This window comes from Asparagus officinalis, chromosome 4 (genome assembly GCF_001876935.1).
Source record: "Asparagus officinalis chromosome 4, Aspof.V1, whole genome shotgun sequence".
NCBI classification, from domain to species: Eukaryota; Viridiplantae; Streptophyta; class Magnoliopsida; order Asparagales; family Asparagaceae; genus Asparagus; species Asparagus officinalis.
In genome coordinates, this window is record NC_033797.1 from 131,599,606 (window position 1) to 131,617,706 (window position 18,101).

The 18,101-nt window shown below is 34.1% G+C and overlaps 1 protein-coding gene and 1 pseudogene across 4 annotated transcripts; both read right to left on the reverse strand.

Annotated features, from left to right (window-relative positions):
* Window positions 2,176–12,056, reverse strand: LOC109838918 (heterogeneous nuclear ribonucleoprotein R). Of its 4 annotated transcripts, none has more exons than XM_020407344.1 (12): window positions 11,807–11,982; window positions 10,095–10,636; window positions 9,907–9,996; window positions 9,576–9,815; window positions 9,116–9,337; window positions 8,710–9,013; window positions 8,306–8,601; window positions 8,102–8,211; window positions 7,889–7,986; window positions 7,712–7,788; window positions 7,542–7,635; window positions 2,176–2,986 (listed from the first exon to the last, which is right to left on the reverse strand). In XM_020407344.1, exons 1-11 carry the CDS (start codon window positions 11,943–11,945, stop codon window positions 7,543–7,545), a joined length of 2,211 nt encoding a protein of 736 aa, XP_020262933.1. In that variant the 5' UTR covers window positions 11,946–11,982; the 3' UTR covers window positions 2,176–2,986; window position 7,542. The 4 variants fall into 4 exon arrangements, with proteins under 4 accessions (XP_020262933.1, XP_020262935.1, XP_020262932.1 ...); XM_020407346.1 differs by lacking the exon at window positions 2,176–2,986 and adding an exon at window positions 5,733–6,180 and having other exon boundaries at window positions 11,807–12,056; XM_020407343.1 differs by lacking the exon at window positions 2,176–2,986 and adding an exon at window positions 5,733–6,166.
* On the reverse strand, window positions 14,967–17,504 carry LOC109839312 (annotated as a pseudogene).

An 18,101-nucleotide genomic window follows, 5' to 3' on the forward strand; every position in this document is an offset into this window, starting at 1 on the left:
TTCTACATTAGACCATGATAAGTACAAAACACGATAGACAACACCAATCACGTTCTGAAATCTAATAGGTCATTTCACGATAAGAATCGCATCTTACCATATCATTTTATCACACAAACACACAAAGTAAAACTTCTATAAACTTAAGTGAATAAAAATATTTGTTCGCTAACTTTTTTATTCACTAGATTTGTTTTGAGATTTGTGCTAACATGTGACGAGCATGAATGCACACATCTCAAAGATACATTCATGTGTTACACAAATTTCAAAGCAAATCTAATAAATAGATGCACACATCTCAAAAATGCATTCACATCTTATACAAATCTCAAAACAAATTTAATAAATAAATGCACACATCTCAAAAATATCATTAATGTCTTACACAAATCTCAAAGCAAATCTAATAATAATAAAAAAAATAATGGACAAGTTTTTCAATCCACCGAAGTTTATTAGGGTTTTACTATATATATACTAGTCGTGAACACCGTGTAAAGCACGTCATTTAATTTTTTTTTCCTTGCTACAGTTATCCCAATTTTAATGCTACAGTAATTTTTTGAATCGTTACATATCCCTCCTCTGCTACAGTTTTTAAAAATGCTACAATATTCTTTTGTGATACCGTTTTTTTCAAAAAAAATGCTACAGTAACCTATATCCTATTTGCTACGGTGATAACGTTACAGTAAATGCTACTGTAGCATTTACTGTAACATGAACAATTATTCTTTTGATCCTCCTATTTTTATAAAGGATTTTAGATTTGAATTTGTTTGAGAGAGAGAAAAATGGAGGTGATGGGTTTTGGGGGGAGAGAGAGCAGATCATGGGAGGGAGAGAGAAAGTTGAGAGTGGAGGGTTTTTTTGCAAAAATACAACCACTAACTATTATCTATTCAAACGTAGATGGACGAATGAGATGATGCCACATAGGTACCAAGTTCCTTGGAGGAACTTGGTACGAAGTTCCTCCATTTTCCTCATATATATATATATATAAATGATCCGAAAATCCAACTTAATAAAGAAGAAAGAGAAGCTTAAAATGATTTCTCAATTAGATTTCAAATTAAAAAACCCTAAAAAGCTTTACTGTTAAAAATACTAAGTCACTTACTATTTTGAGATATGAAATATTCTAGAATCAAAAATAGGAATGAGAGAAGGTCTTGTAGTGTCGAATAGAGAAGATCCAATCTCTAGTTGAGCTCTGGCTAGCGTGTTCTTCGTTCCTATGTTTGGGTTCGGAGAAGAGAGAGAAACGAATGGGAACACGCTTGACTTGACAAACAGGACACCTGTCCATAAAAAAGGGAAACAAAACTCCTGGATATTTTTAGAAAGGTTTAATTATGGATATTGGGTTATCAAGTTCAAAAACCTTAAACACACATCTCAAAGATATCATTCATGTCTTGCACAAATCTCAAAACAAATCTAATAAATAAATAAAAAATTAGTGGACAAGTTTTTCAATCCACCTAAGTTTATAGGAGTTTAACTATATATATAGTAATTCTTATGTCAACTTAAATGGATAAGAAAAAATTGTCCACCAAACTTTTTAACCACACACATTACCTTAGGATCTTTCAGCAAGTAGACACTACTTTACAAAATAATCAATGCAAAGGACAATGCCGCGTTACATCGCTGAATCCCATCGCTGCAGTTTGCAAACAGTTGCAGCAACAGTAGTGTAACGCTGAAACATTTGGTATTACGACAAGTTGGCACCACTTTGCTCTTACCCAAGAACCTACTGAACAAGCCTCGAAAACTTCACAGAAGCAACCATGTTCTATGCACCCAGCAAACTCGAATCGTGCTTAAGCCATTCAGATACATTTGCCAACAGATTGACAACGTACAACAATGTAAATAAACGCGCAACATAGATAATTAACACGCAACATAGATAAGCCAAATGAATAGACTTACAAATTGTCGTATCATGAGTATCCAATGCGGATTGAATCATAAACAAATTCTGAGACCTATGATCGAAACAATTTTCCATTTCCAACAATTAGGCAGAGCACATTACACGCGCAGAAAAACAAGGTTAGAACCCGTTGAATTTGTTCACAGCTTAAAAATTTCGACTTCAGCTGATGATAACACCAGTACTCTATGCTCGTCAGCATATACAAATAAGAAATCCCATCACAACAAAAGAGCAAAGAGCAGTAAAAGAGATGATGTGCAACTATTAAAACACTGACAATAACGATAACAATGATGTTGTACAATTAAATAAGGTCATCTAGAAATAAAAACTTATCATATAATCTTTCCTGGATATTTGAAAGCATGCAAGCAACCAAACGCACAGAAAATCCTCTCCGAAGTTTCTGACACGCCTCTTTCTCATCGCAAACCTTATATGGCTGTTTCCTACCTTCATTTTGGCGGAACCATAATCAATGTCAAATGCAGTTCAGTCTCAAGTCAGCTGTCATGGCCAGTACTCAAGCTGCCATGAAAAACTAAACAAGTTGTCTTTGGGTAAGAGAACCAAAGAATTATACACCATAACTTTGATTGCATGACCCATAGGCAAATGACTCAGTTGTTATGTTTTGGTCTCAATTAAAAAACTTTCAGCTTTAAATAATATAATGTAATTTTTATAGAAACTATCTTATTTTAAATTGTCAGCAACCCTTGATAAAGTTGAGCCCTTATTTCTTTAACTAATGCATCATACTTTTACAGGACAAATTTTCATTTTCGACTATTTTTAAAACTTAATTATCAAATTCGATCAACTTTGCACTTATTTATCAATTTCAACCCAGTTTTAGCCACCTCTGGCTCAAAATTGGTAATTAAGTGCAAAGAATGTCGAAAACGCCAAGTAAATTTCAAAAATGGTCGAAAATGAAAATTTGTCCTACTTGGACTACTCCCTGAACAGCAGTAAACGTGATAAGTCAGCCGTAGACCTGGGTTAGTTTCATCCCAGCTACAGTATCTGCAAAATTAAAAGATTTCATTAAATTAACGAGTTAGTAGTGGATAGACCCCCTTTTGATTATATACTTGCAATTAGGATGCGACTACAGGCTACTAGTTTAGTGTTGCTGGAAAGTTGCTTATATTAGAAGTTCATAGAAGCAACCTATATAAGATACTAGAAATAGCCGTTTGGTAATCATATATCATAAGCTGCTTATGAAGCAAAAAAGGTGTTTGATAAAACTTCGCTTAAAGATCATTATAAGTGAAAATAACAAAATAGACATAGCTTTATCTATCAAACTAGACGAGATAAATTTAGGTAAGGTAATATGTCAACCTAAAGATACATATGACATAAAAACTATAAAAACTACAAAAATCACTAGGTGTTTTTAAACGCAACTCAGATTGCTTCTAAAAACACCCCCCCTCAAACAAGGGCAGTTCTTACCCTTCATGGTCAATTTGTTAAAAATCAAATTTCTCTTTTTCTAAGGGTAAAACTAAAGAAGGGTGGGGGATGGCTTTTTTTTTATGTTGGGTTAAGAGGGTTTTGGTTTTGTTGTGTTTTTTGTGGTGGTTTTGTTTTGTTTTGTTTTGTTTTGTTTTTTATTTTTATTTATTTTTATTTTATTTTTTTTTTGAATGCTAAGGGTAGTTGTACTACCATCCTGATGAACCATAGAAAGGCTGAATTGAGATCTACTGATCAACGAGCAGCCCTCAAAATGCAAAAAAGCTATTTTCCATCCATTTTTCTTTTTCTATTTTAGTTTTGTAAATATGAGAGTGGGAACATAGAGAAAACGACAAGAACCCTGCAATTACCATGAAAAAGAATATAATACTGATGGATTTAATTGAAAACCAGTTCACCCTGTCAACTTTATCATCCATAAGAAGCCATGGCCAATATTCAATGAATATTGACAACCTTATGAAACAGAAGAAAAAGAATCAACTAAAAAGGACAAAATTTTCATTTATATGATTGAAAGACAAAAAGGTTTCAGTCTTTTAAAGAAGAAAATATAGTCACGTACAAACTGCAAGTCTATATAAGGAGACGAACATGAGGAATGGCCACAACAAGAAGTATTTGCATCCCTACAATAAACTAGATGATTAATTAATTGTTTATTTCCAGTTTGATGGTAAGTAGCAACAGCTTATATTAATGGACATTACAAGGAAAAATAAGAAAAGCAGAAATTCTTGCCCAAAATAATTTTCGTGATGATGGAACTATAAGCCCTATAGAGAACTCTGATCAAACAAATATCAACTTAACAACACAGTCTAAAAACAAAGTGAAATACACTTTTGACAGCAAATAATACGAATACTTCAAAGCTAAATAACAAACCACTCACACATATGAACAGGAAAGATTTATGTTGTAAGGTTTTGCCATGTTCATCGACAAATTTGGATAAAGACATTTGATAAATATATATAATTACACTAACAACATAATAGTATATAACAATAAACCAGCCCTGGTGACATTTTTATCTAAGCAAAAGATAAACTTTTCACTTACTGGAATCCTAATGTCACATATGTTTATGCTTCACAATGTGCCTAAAGAAGCTAAAAAAAAAGATGGCTAAAACACAAAAAGCGAGAAAAAGAAACGAAGAGAAGACAAAATTCCAAATTTAATGATATGGGAAGAACAACTACCATCTACTAACTCATGAATTCCTTAGAATTCTCACTAGCAGTCGAGCAACAAAAGAAGATATTATGTTAGAAAATGTGATGGCAAGACACATAACTAGACAAACTCCGTCCGCAGAAATATGGCATCAAGATAATGACATATCATTCTCCCTAAACAGAATAGTACATCTTTCCATCACGGGCTTTCATTTCTTCAGTGGCCCTAACTAAAACCACTTTGAATTAAAGCACCATCATAACTTTGGTGCAAACATTCACATTCACCAGCAAACCCCAACTTGAATCTGAACCAAGCTTAAAAAAAATTCATTAACCAGACAAAACAACCCTTATATAGGGGTCAAACTGAAAACTGACAACGCCTTCATTGAAGTCTGTGCTTATCCCAGACCCCTTGCTACAATCCATTTTTTTACTGCTTTTTATCATCCTAAACCCAGTAGTAATCTATAGAATTCAAATAAAGTCATTTGGTAATCAGTCTGTTTGATGTGGTAAAACGCACAGATATAATTCGGTATAATTCGCCAGGAAAGAAATCTCTTGAACCATAAACAACATATTTTGTGATCACTTTATGCCCAATAAAGTACCAAAGTTCTAAAAAACCTCAGTCAACCGCTTGTCTTAAATGTGTCACATCCATATTTAACTACTATGCCTTCCTCAAATTCAAGACAACATGAAGAATGAATTACAAATTTCCAGAAGATTTTAACTTCCTTCAAACCAAGAAAAATAAAGAGTATGGTTAAGAATCACACTATCGTATGGTTATCCATCATACTCCATGTTTTAACACAGGGCACCGATGTGCTCTTAAGTCACAACCTTAGAGTCCTTTTAAACAAGTCCACAACTCAAAGGACAGATCTGCATTGCTTATAAATAACCTACTGAACCAGGATTCAAGCAGATTTAAATGCATTGTGTAAAATAACTCAAGAGAAAGCAAAGGTACAGTAAAAAGCCTACAGAGCGTCCTGCTGTCTCTTTCAATTACAAATCCTGCTTATTCTCGGGAGAAGAGGTTTTTTCATGAGCCAATAGAAGTTTCCTGTTGAGCACGAGCATGCAAATGACAAGTTATTCATGTTGAAACTTATTCATAAACTAGTCATCCATAAGGCTGGTCAAATTCCATAAAATCTCACTCATGTCACTTGTAATAAACTTAAAAAGTGCACGATCCATCACGTGGATGTCTCAATAAACATAGAAGAAACGAAGTTCTCATACTGTCATACATACTACACCGGGTTTGCTTGATATTCTTAACGCTGACCAGATGACTCAAACTTTCTTACACCGAGATAATTTAAGTAGTCTATCACTGGATAAATCGCCCAGACAAGTATAAAGTTCTTTTGACTTCATAAACTCAACTCCAGTGATTTCTCCCTCATCAATAAACAGGTTGTGCATATTGCATTGTCCTCTCTTTTCCAAGCTTGTAGGGCACAATAAGACGCTTCAATTTTTCTTTTCCAAAGCCTACACCATCCTCCTGAGATCTCAAATCTGTTAGAGACAAATTCATATGTCATGGACAAGCATCATGCCCACAATCCAAACCGATACGAAAAAACAGTTCAGGCCTTCATTAGACCGACTATAATAGCAGAATCTATAACTATTAATAACTGCAGAATCAACACTAGCATAAGAGCACATGGCTTTCAGTTTTTACAAGAACAAGGGAGTACCTGCAATTTACAAGTAGGCAGCATGAATAGAATCTTAAAGTGGTTCTACTTCTATTCATCTAAAATCATTGAATCCAAAATCAATTTTTCTCCTTGAAATGCTGAATTAGAACATGAAGGGATAATACAATAATGTTTTTACTTAATTAATTATTCTATAGTTTATATATAGAAAATTATATAATTAAACAGATTTTCCATTTGATTAATGATTTGATTCGCTTACTAATAATAATTTAAAATCTAAAATCGATTAGGAGACTATTTCTTTATAAGACGATCAAGGTTTTAAATGTCGTTTATTGGGGATTTATCGGACGGTCAAAATCCATATCGGATAGCAGAAATCCGAGATATATCGGGGATAAGTAGTATTTATTGGAGTGCATATCGAGGGGTGTACATGCATAATATAATGTCCTAAGATACAATTTGAATAACATACAAGCAAATAACAATTGATAAACTAATCAAATGTAGAAACTTGATGAAATATAAACATACCAAAATGTAAATGCACATGTTTAAGATCAATAATCAAATGTAAATACACATGTTTAATATCAATAATCAAATGTAAATACACATGTTTAAGATTGCTAACCGATAATTTTTACAACTAAACTCGGCCGATTTATCAGCTTATTGCCAATAATTACCCCAAAACGATAACCGATTAAAATTTGAATTCATCATAGCGGAAGGGCCCAAAAACCGATAAATCGCCAATAATATCAATTTATCCGCCAATATTTAAAACCTTGAAGAAGATGTATGAGTCTGTTATTTGAATGTTTCATTACAAAATTCAATGTGAGAATCATCATCAGTTGAGAGAGAGAGAGAGAGAGAGGGCTACGGCCACATATCAGGACTCCAAGTCTCTCAAGGAAAGCAAATAATCTAGACTAAAAAATTTGAAGGAAGATGAGAAGTATAAAACCAATTTAAATCAAATAACGTAAAAGCATTGAGGAAAAGAAACAATAATTGGTAAACAAACAAATAAAACATGTAAATGCTCATATTTTTAATCGGGCTTGAGTGGGAAAAACAAATTTTTTTGGCGGGGGGTGGGGGAGTAAAAATATTTGTTTTTTCTTAAATAATCAATATAATATATTTTAAACAAATAGTTAAATGAACAATTACCGAACTAGATGAAAAAATGTGCACCTTAATAGTATGAACCAGAGCCCCTGCCACCTAAGTACCCATTGCCACTAGAGCTACGACCAGAATACAGGGAGGAATAGGAGCTACCACCAACCTGCAGAGACAAAAGCATATGCCAGGAGATAAGAATATTTCTAGATCATAACCGAAGCAACAAAAATAAGCTTTACATCATATTCTTGTGGAGGATAGTTGCTACTATAGCTTGATGAATACATTCCACCAACATCCCTACCGCTAGCAGAACCTATAAAAAAACAGAAAACAAACAAAAAAGAATCAATAAAAAGGTTAAATAAACAATAGTAACTGACTGACACAAACAAATAAGAAAATTTTATATATACCTCTACCATAACTCATGCCCTGACGGCTGCTGTACAGTCCATCTTGAGCAGAAAGAGAACTGCGACCACTTCCATATCCCATATGAGAGGGTCCAAACCTACACAGCATCAACAATTATTAATATAAATCTGAATTCATATGGGGAAAACTTAAATGCTGCTTCAAAAATAATAATGAAGCATTATATTTCCAGATAAATTTATTAAACAGACCTGTCTCCATAAGCATCGTCATATTGGGCACTGCTGCCGCCAACACCATATTCCAAACGAGCCCTTGAGTGGCGCATGCTCACATCAACATATCGAGGAGGCACATCATCCTTGAAGGCAATAAACATTAAATTGACATGAACGTCAAAATAAATAGGTCTTTATTGTAGGAATAAAAAGGGAAAGTAAAAAACAAATAGTCACCAATTCCGAGTATGGGCGCTTGGATCCTGAAAATGAATCATAGTTTCGGCTGGGTCCTTCTCGATAAGTCGGAGGAGGCCTTTCAGGTTTTCGCCCATAACCGTCTTCTACGTACGCTCTCCTATCTGGACCTCGAGGATCACTACGGGGTGGGATGTCAGAGTACTCATCCCTGTAAGCTGAGCGTCTCTCGATAGGTATTCTAGGTGGATATTCAGTAACAGCTCTATTTCTTGGAGGAGGTTCATCTCGCCTACTGTGCTCCCTTCTCGTGCTACTTTTAGGATATACAGGAACTATCAACAGAAAGGGGAAAAAAGATTAAGCAAAATATGAACTACCCTGGCAAAGAAGTAAAACTTATAGCTGATCAATGAACAAGGAAAATGAACAAGGAAATTCACCTGGTGGCCTCCTATCATAGGACCTCTCTGGTGGAGGCAAACGTCGAGGCCTCTCATCCACAGCCATAAAAGGGCGCTTCCCTCTGAATGGAATAGGACGCTTAAATCCACGACCACCTGTTAGTGCACCACGAGTACTAAAAATAGGTCTGATACCCCGTCCTGGGAACCTATGAGGTGGAGGACGACTATAAGAGATGCGACCGCCTCTGGAAAAACCTCGACCGATCCTACTCTCCCCCCAATTGTCACGGTTTCCTGTACCTTTCTGGTGAGGTCTTGACAATCTAGCCCTTACTTTAACCTATGCATGGAATTATAAACCCAAGTAGAAAGGCAGAACTTTACAATGCACTCCACATGTAATGGAACAAGAATAATGAAACATCAAAGCATAGAGACAAACCTTGTGGTCTCCTTCTCCCAACTCCTTGTTGTTTATGGCTTCAGCACATGTAACAGCATTGTCATGCGTGTCGAAAGTGACAAACCCAAAGTCCTTCCTCTTAGCAGAAGGCATATTCCGAGCAAGCTCAATACTCTCAACTAGACCATATTTCTTTAGATAGTCCTTAACGCGGTCTTCATCCCATGTAGCAGGCAAACCATCAATAAAGATGGTTTTGACCTGAAATTTTAAATGTAAATTTGTACGTAACAATTAGATAGATTCTAAGCTATGAAAAACAAACCAGGTAAAACAATAGCATATTTAATGGTCATCGTATATCTAGTGGAGCCTCAATTTGGAACTAATTTCGCTACCTACAGAGAGGAGATACATGCTAAGCTAATTCAAAACAGGAGGTTGGAAAGAAGAAGAACAAAAAAAATTCCATAACCACATTAGTGGACATGCTCTTCACCTGAGCCATGATCTCATCATCTGGTTCAATAAAAGAATCAGCAAAAGAAACCTTTGCATTTCTCTCAGTACCAAGAAAAACATCCCTCCTTTGCAAGCGTCTGAAAGCTTCCATTGCTTCAGAACGCGATGAAAATTCCAAAAACGCAAAACCACGATTCATTCCGTCACTATTTGTATCTTCAACCAGGCTCAAGTCCTCAAGATTCTCGATTCCAAAATTCTTCAATTTCTCCTTCAACTAAATAGATCAAAGAAAAATTGGTTATAGGTAATTTGTTGAAAGGGGCTTGCTAAAAGAAACTGCAGCTTTAATGTGTTTGTCCACTTACATGTTCCTTGGTCCAAGTCTTGCATATGTTCCCAACAAAGAGTGTGTCACTGTCTCGACAGGGGGCAACACCACACTGTTTACCATTCACCTAATTAAGGCAATTAATTGATCATTATAATGTCCACAGAAGAAACTTCTCTCAGTGAACGCTAAAAAGCGATAGTTGGATTAAAGCAAAACACAAACCACTGGGGTCTTTAGCTCCGAAACAGCACGTTTTGCTTGTTCAACGGCTGCAAAATGCAAAAAAGCGAATCCTTTATTTTTCTTTGTCAGAGGATTCATCATGAGCCTAACTTCAGTGATTTCGCCAATTGCACTGAACACTTTCCTGAGATCATCTTCAGTTGCATCTTTATCTAAGCCACCAACAAATATTTCAAATTCCTTCCGTTTGCGATGTTCCTTTACAACCTCATGGTGTTCTTGCCCCTCACCATCAACCTCATTTTCTTCCTCTTCACCATCCACATATTCTTCACCCTCAGCATCCTCTCCACCATCATCCATTTCTTGGTCTGCGACCTCAGCTTCTTCCTCGTCGCCAATGTCTCCTTCACCATCTTCCTCAGCTGCCTCCTCCACCAACTCCTGCTCACCATGCTCCACTTCTTGTTCTCCATAGTCTACTGCAGTCTCTTCCTCAACTTCATACTCAGGTTCATCTTCGAGCTCTAACCTCTCACCTCTATCTTCTTCTTCGTGAGGCTCCTTCACATCCCCTATGTCTATATTTGGAACAAATTCAATATAAGGACGAAAGTTCCTCTATCAAGCCGAACACGAGCCAACGGGCAATAGTATAAATTGATTTTTTCTTCCATAAAATATTATTATGTGCTAAAAGAAGAAATGACAATGCATGAACTTAATGAATTATGAAAAGAAAGGGCATATCAAACTCAATAATACTTCCTTAAAATCAGACAAGTAAATGACTGAAAACACCAAGAAGGTCGTAATATCACTTCATCCAGAGAATATATATTGCTTGAATTTGCACACATAAGGGATTACAGTGAAAATATAATCCTTGACAAAAAAACATAAGAATTAAAGAGAAACAATGTCAACCCAAAAAGTTGTCAGAGAGTAAAGAGAAATATAAGAAAGATAAAAAAACTGATTTTTTTTTGCCATATTAGAGCCTTATTTATTTATTATCAGGCCCCCAAATCTCAAGATTTCTAATTTACAGTTCTGAATCTCTTAAGTTGCCCCGCTTATTAGATTGCACCCACAATTGTTACCATAGTATGATTAACTAATCCAATTAATAGATTTGGCTTATCATCTAGAAATATGAAGATTTAGGGGTATTTTATACTAAGCCCCAAACCTGTCAGATGGTAAAGAAAAATAAAGAAAAGGGCTTTTGCAATAATGAAGCCTAATTTTTTTCTTATTTTTATATTACGCTGCAAATCTTCAAATTTCTAATTTACACCTCTTAAGTTGTTCTAAATAAAACCCCCAACTCCGGATTTCATCCATAATCATTACCATACTATGGTTAATACACGTAATCAATAGAGTTGCGCCTTATATAAAATTAAGAAAGATGTTACGGCCAAACTCTACGTTTAAAAGGTGTTATTTATAACAATTTCCTATATCTTGAGTGTAAGTTATAAATATGAAGCTTAAAGAATTTAGGGTCTAATGTAATGTAAAACCCTAAAGTAAAAAAGAAACATGCAAAGGAGAAACATTTAACTTAGGCAGGAAAATTTGGGATGAGAAAATCATATCTAAAACAAATATCGGCAAACAATTAGCAACAATCAAGTAATTAATTAAGCAAAATGCAACACTACGGGGAAGAAAAAAAAACAAATTTCACTAAAAACAAAGCAAAGCCCTACTAATTTTACATCTAACGATAAAAAAAACTTTACCTTCCGCATTTACAGAGCTCTTGGCCTCTGATTCCTCAACCGAGGGTTTCCCCTCCTCGATCCCGACCTCTTCGGCCTTCATTTCTTCCTTCGCCTCAGTCACCGTCTCTTCATCCACCTTCACCGTCTCCTCTTCCATCTTCACAGTCTCCTCCGCCTCCGTCGAGGCGGGGCGGCCTTCGCTCCTTTCGCCGCCCTCGCCTTCGCTCCCCTCTTCACCGCCCGAGGAGGCATCTCGAGATCGCGATGATCCGAAACCCTAGAATTCGAAAACTGGAAACTGAAATTGAGAGAGATTAAAGCAAAAGACCCGCACTTTGAGACCCGCGTAATAACGGAGCAAAGAGCCCTAGATCCTGCTGTATTTATATAGGAAAACGAAAGAGAAAATTAGGAACGTCGGTTGTGGAAAGGGGGCACCGGAGAGGGGGATATTACGGAACTACCCATGTAGAGATGACCGATATTTCAGTTAAGGGCCTGTTCGTTTGTTTTCTAAAAACCAAGAAATGGAAATGGTGAAAATCTCAAAACTCACCATTTCCTCCATTTCCATCCTTAAAACTCACCCACAACATCTAATAAAATATTATTTTCATCCAATAACTCATCCACATCATCTAATAAAATATGATTTTCATCTAACCACTCATCCATCACATCTAATAAAATATTATTTTCATCTAACAACTCATCCATCACATCTAATAAAATATTATTTTCATCCAAACATCACTCAACTCATCTCTTCTCATCATTTCAAATCACTCACATCATCCAATAAAATATTATAACAATTCACCTCATCTCATTAACATTTCATTTCTTCATTTTCATCCCAAAAAGTTATGAAAACACTTTTCTTAATCTTTCTTCACATCACCCAATAATACAATGACAACTCATCTCATCTCATTTCATTTCTTATTTTTAAGAATGAACCGAACAAAAGAAACAAGAAACTACAGGAAATATGTTTCTTATAATTCATTTCCTTTTTTTTTTCACCAACCGAACACTCCAAAACTAGTTTTCTTAAAAAATCACAAACATCATCCAATAATAAGGTGACAACTAACATCATTTCAATTTTATTTCTTTGATTTCCTTCTTTTTTTAGCCAACCAAACACTCCAAAAATAATTCTTCATTTTAATAGTTTTCCATTTCTTTGATTTCCCTCTTTTTTTTAGGCAAACGAACAGGCCCTAAGGGTCTGTTTGTTTGCTCAAAAAAATGAGAAATGTGTTGCCACCTCAACTTTTAAGAAATTACCCATGTACCACATGTGTTTTTGTTTTCAAGAGGTTTCCATTTCAAGTGTTTGTTTCGTTTTTAATTTTTAAGAAATGAAGTGCCACGTAGGATGTCACCTCACATTTTTAAGAAATGTGTTTTCACAACAAAATGGGCTGAAAACACTTGGAAATGTCCCATCTGAGAATTATTAATTAGTAAAAGCATTGTTTATGAGGTTATGAAGAATAAAACATATTATTTAAATTGGTTTTCTCTCTTTTTATTTTTTTTTCTCAAACAAACAAAAGAAATGGAAATGTCCAACACTGTTACTATGGAGGCTTTTTTTTGTTTTTTGTGTGACTTGGCAGTGAAAATGGAGGTTTTCTTTGCGAAACAAACAAAAGAAAAGAAAACTGTGAAATGTCTTGAAATGTCATAAAAGCATTTGAAATGTGGCATTTCCATTTTTTTTTTTTTTTGGGAAATAGCCAAACAGGCCCACAGATATTATTGAGTTGACGATCAATACCATAAAAAAACTTTATTTTTTTTATTTTTATTCTATTTTTATTAATTTAAATAATCATGATATTTAACCATGTGCACTAAACCATAAATCTGCATGATACAAGTATTGTCGCACTCTCTCTCATGCATGCACGAATTTAATGTGCAATATTGCACAAAGCCCTCTCAAACTCATTCTCATTAAAACCTATACAATTTACATGTATGTATATATATGATATCTTTTTGAATGAAAACCTTAGTTCAATGATTTGTATCTTGTTTTTTTGTAAAACTTGTCTCTTAATACAAATGACAGGGTATATCCATTGTTTTTGCTAAAAAAAATGATTCGTCTCTCCTATCTCTGGCTTCTGAGGCTGCAAATTCTTGTGCACTTTTGCCCAAAAGCATCTCAGCTCTTAATTTGTATGTTACATGCTCCCATCACATATATCTATACTGTATCGTAATCATAGTAGTTATACTCACTCTAAGTATGAAAATTACAAATAAGACCCTAGAATATGAAATCATTTCATTTTCTTCCTTTAAAAGAGCGAATTTTTGGGGAGAATTTTTTATTATTGATTCATTTCATTAAGATTTATTTAATTCAAACCATGTATCAAACATATGGATAGAATTTAAAAATTCAAAAGGATTGAATAATAAAATTACATTTATGTATCAACTGGGTGATAATAGATTGTTTGCATCCTTAACAATAGTAAATAATGAATAATTTTAGAAAAGAATTTTATTTGATATACAACATTGACTTTCAATCAACCAATGCTACCTATATATAGATGACAGTAGACGGCCTATTTAATCATAATCATCTAATATAAATGCAATTAAAATAGTAGCATCAATTTTTTTTTCTTTAGTCCTACATATTTCTATCTCTTCAAAACAATTAATAGTTATGCAACAAATAATAGAGATACTATAAATATCTCTCTTTATAATTGGATATTTTGAGCTTTAATGGTTCCAAATTTCTTTCTAGCGGTAAGCTACTTATAACTATTACGAGCGTGAGATTTTCTGATTACATGTCTATAAAATTCATCGAATCAAAGTAAATTGCAAGATTTTAAAAAATTGCGAAGATAGTACAGAATTTTTTAGAAGGCAAAGAACCAAAGAATCATACTCTTAAAACAGCCGTTCTATCTTTGATAAAATCAATTGCAGATGAAACCAAAGGCGAAAACCATGAGACTATAACTAAAAAGAAACAGATTTGTCTTTACAGATATGGATCAGCTTTAATTGATATTTCATGTAGAGTTTATTTCTGATTAGGCTCCACTAAGTTTCTTATTAAAATAAAATTTAAATGTTGCGCGCGTAGATCCACTGAAGTTGACTTATCATAGGCTAAAAACAATGACATATAGAACTATTGATTCACCAAAGCCTTTTTTGAATCATTTGCTACCCGTGTTTTTAGTAAGTTGTCTGCATTTACGGCTTGTCCCGATGCACGGCAACGAGAAGGGTCTGCTAACCAACAACTTGTTCTTCCTTCTTTACCATCTAAATTAAAGTTTTCAAGTACGAAATTTAGTAAATGCTATTCTGGGAAAGGTATTTTTGGTAGTTGTTAATAAAAATGAAGATATTATAAACACATTTTTCTATGTTAGGCCTAAGAACAAATGACCATGTTAATGAAACACAATAACTGAGTGGCACAGATGCACTTGGTTAGGAAATTGATAAAACATATACCGGAGCAAGCATGAAGGAGGTAATTTTTTAATAAAAAAGAAAGTAAAACAAGATGTATTCTATGACATAAACAGATGTAACAAACTTAACAGCATACTCTCAAAGGAACAATTAGCAAAATCAACTACCAGATTGCCTATTGACGTTACCAAGAACTAGTGCCAACCCAGAGCTAGGTCCTGCTCCAGAACCCTATATGGAAGATAAAAAATGAGCAAGGTGTTACTATGATAAATAAAAAGAAATCAAAATAAATGAAAACATTTCTGCAAGAAATTAATAAGCCTATATATGCAAGACTTACAAGAGGTCATGAAGGAGTGCTAGCAATTTGTGATTGGTGATACTTCAATATGGTCCAATCAAACATATATTCAAATAGAAATCTTATAGATTAAGATTCAACATCATTCAACATCTTGCTTGAGAAATTACAGATATCTAAACCTATCATCAGCACAGAATTCCTCATCAACATGAACAGTATGAGTTACCAGAATAGCTTCTCCTCACGAATAAAAAGGTCACAGAATATTCTTGTAAGTTATAAATAATCAGGTTTGTCGTCAAACCGTAGTGAACGGTAGTAGTGGAAGTTGGATGCAAATTATGTAGGATATTCACGGCATAATGCCTGAAGATAACATGTTAATGTTGTCATGATTAAAAATATATATATCTATTTAGTTATTATTAAGAAAAGTATGAAAAGATGTCGTCAAGGTTCCCAACTTTATTATGTGAAATAGATCTTACCTCAATAGAGGTGGTAACTGTTGTTTTATTAATTTTTTAATATTTCTGATTCTTTGTTCCAGCTTTTAGACCTTGTCAGGGAAGACTGGAAACAATAAGAAAAATAAATTTTCGTTACACCATACTATGGACAAAGCTACTAAAAATAAAGTTGAGATAGACACCAGATCTTCCTTATAAAAAATACGTGAGAACAAATCCTAGAGATTCCAGATCATCCCTCCTGCTTTGTTCATAAGATTCTAATGTACATAAGTCAAGCATATAAAATATGATAAGTAGCTGCCAACCTCAGCAAGGTGTAAAAGAAAACTAAAATATGTTAGGAAGTGTTTGAAGAAATTAATATTAGAATACATACCTATACCAAGGTGGATGTTCATGCTTGCATACCTCGCATTCCCAGTCAAGTTCTTATTCTCTCTGCAACACATGAATTTAGGTAAACAAACACTTGCATAAAAGCACATGTACAAGCTTTTTTTGGGTAGCAATATATAGTCAATCTATAAAATGTACACAAAAACACAACAAGCAATTTTGTATTTTTCCAAATATATTATGTCTGCTATTTGCATTATATGGGAAATAAAATATAACTAAAAGAAAATTTAGCACAAATATTATACAATCATTTAGGACCACTTCGCTTTGCAATAAACACAGGTTGTAATTGAATGCTTTAAAATGCTATTAAAATTTATAATATAAATTTCAATATCTAATTATAAAACATTTACAATACCTATAAGGTGTGTGTTGGTGCTTTCAAGTATCCCTATACTTGAAGTATCCCTATACTTCTTAGCAAGGTCAAAATCTATAATGTAAATCTATATGAAAATGCAAAAAATAAATAGTCAAAAGTGTATACTTTTAATCACAAATGAAAGGAAACAAAATAGTATATTTAACTTTACAAAAGCATAATTACGTGATTTGATCGTTTGCCCAATTCCATTAGGAAATTGTCTGGTTTAATATTCCTATGCAAAAAAGAATTTGCAGAACAAATTAAATCCGATTGATCTGTCAAAGAAAGTCCAGAAATAATGAAATTATAGTCACCTATGCTTAGAATCAAAAGCAATTGAGGCATTTAAAACTTACCATTTGATCAGCCAACATAAGAAGAGTCTTTAGTGATTGCTTCCTACTGTAGAAATTGAGAAGGTCTTCAAAACCGGTCCCAGTAAATCCATTACAACGACATTATGGTTTCCTTTAACTTCAAACCACTTCACATTTGGAATCCCAGCTGCCATATTAAAAGAAAAGGACCAGAAATTAGAACACGACTTAGAAATATCACTGATAACTAACTGACATAACAAAAGGTTAAAAAAATTCATACTTCCTCCTTGTAGGATTCTGTACAGCTTTGACTCATATAGCAATTGGGATGCTTTGGCTTAACATTTTCCAGAAGAGAAGTATTAAACATTGTCATCACTATTGCGGAAGGATCAGAAGTAAAGACGTTTAAAAAAATAAAACATTATCTTCTAAAGTGATGAAGGCATGGATTAAAGAACACACGTGCGTGCCTGCGTGTGTGCTAAAGGATATTACCATTTGAACAGGCTCTTGTGATCATTACTAAGGAAGAGGCGTTATTATGATAAATCAGTTATATTAGCTTGGATGAAAAAAATTCAGCAATAAATATGGCACATACCTGCTCATATGTTTTTTCAGGATACCGATTTTGAGATACACCTTGCGCAAGCAGGTTCTTCACCCTACTATCTGTATAAATTTCAAAAAGGCACCCATGCGCTTCTACAATAAGATTTAACTTCAAGGCACATAAACTAAGCTGTGTCATTGCCCTATTGAATAGAATCTGAGAGGATATGTCCATGAGCTGAAACCCTTCTTTCCAATGACTCATCAACAAGAGTTTGCTTGTAGGCGAGATCACAAAAAAATAGCTCATATGCATCTTAAAAGTAATAAAGTCAAGTATTCTATGAATATGTATTTAGATTCACACAATTGAATGATAAATTTACGCTAATAATTGCATAATTAATCAAAGCATGCA

Excerpts from the sequence above, each read along its gene's own strand:
- LOC109838918 (XM_020407344.1), bottom strand. The coding sequence starts at position 11,945 with ATGGAAGAGGAGACGGTGAAGGTGGATGAAGAGACGGTGACTGAGGCG. Across the intron at positions 9,014-9,115 it reads TGGGAGAAGGAGACCACAAG|GTTAAAGTAAGGGCTAGATT; the intron begins GTTTGTCTCTAT and ends TTCCATGCATAG. Across the intron at positions 8,602-8,709 it reads CTATGATAGGAGGCCACCAG|TTCCTGTATATCCTAAAAGT; the intron begins GTGAATTTCCTT and ends TTCTGTTGATAG.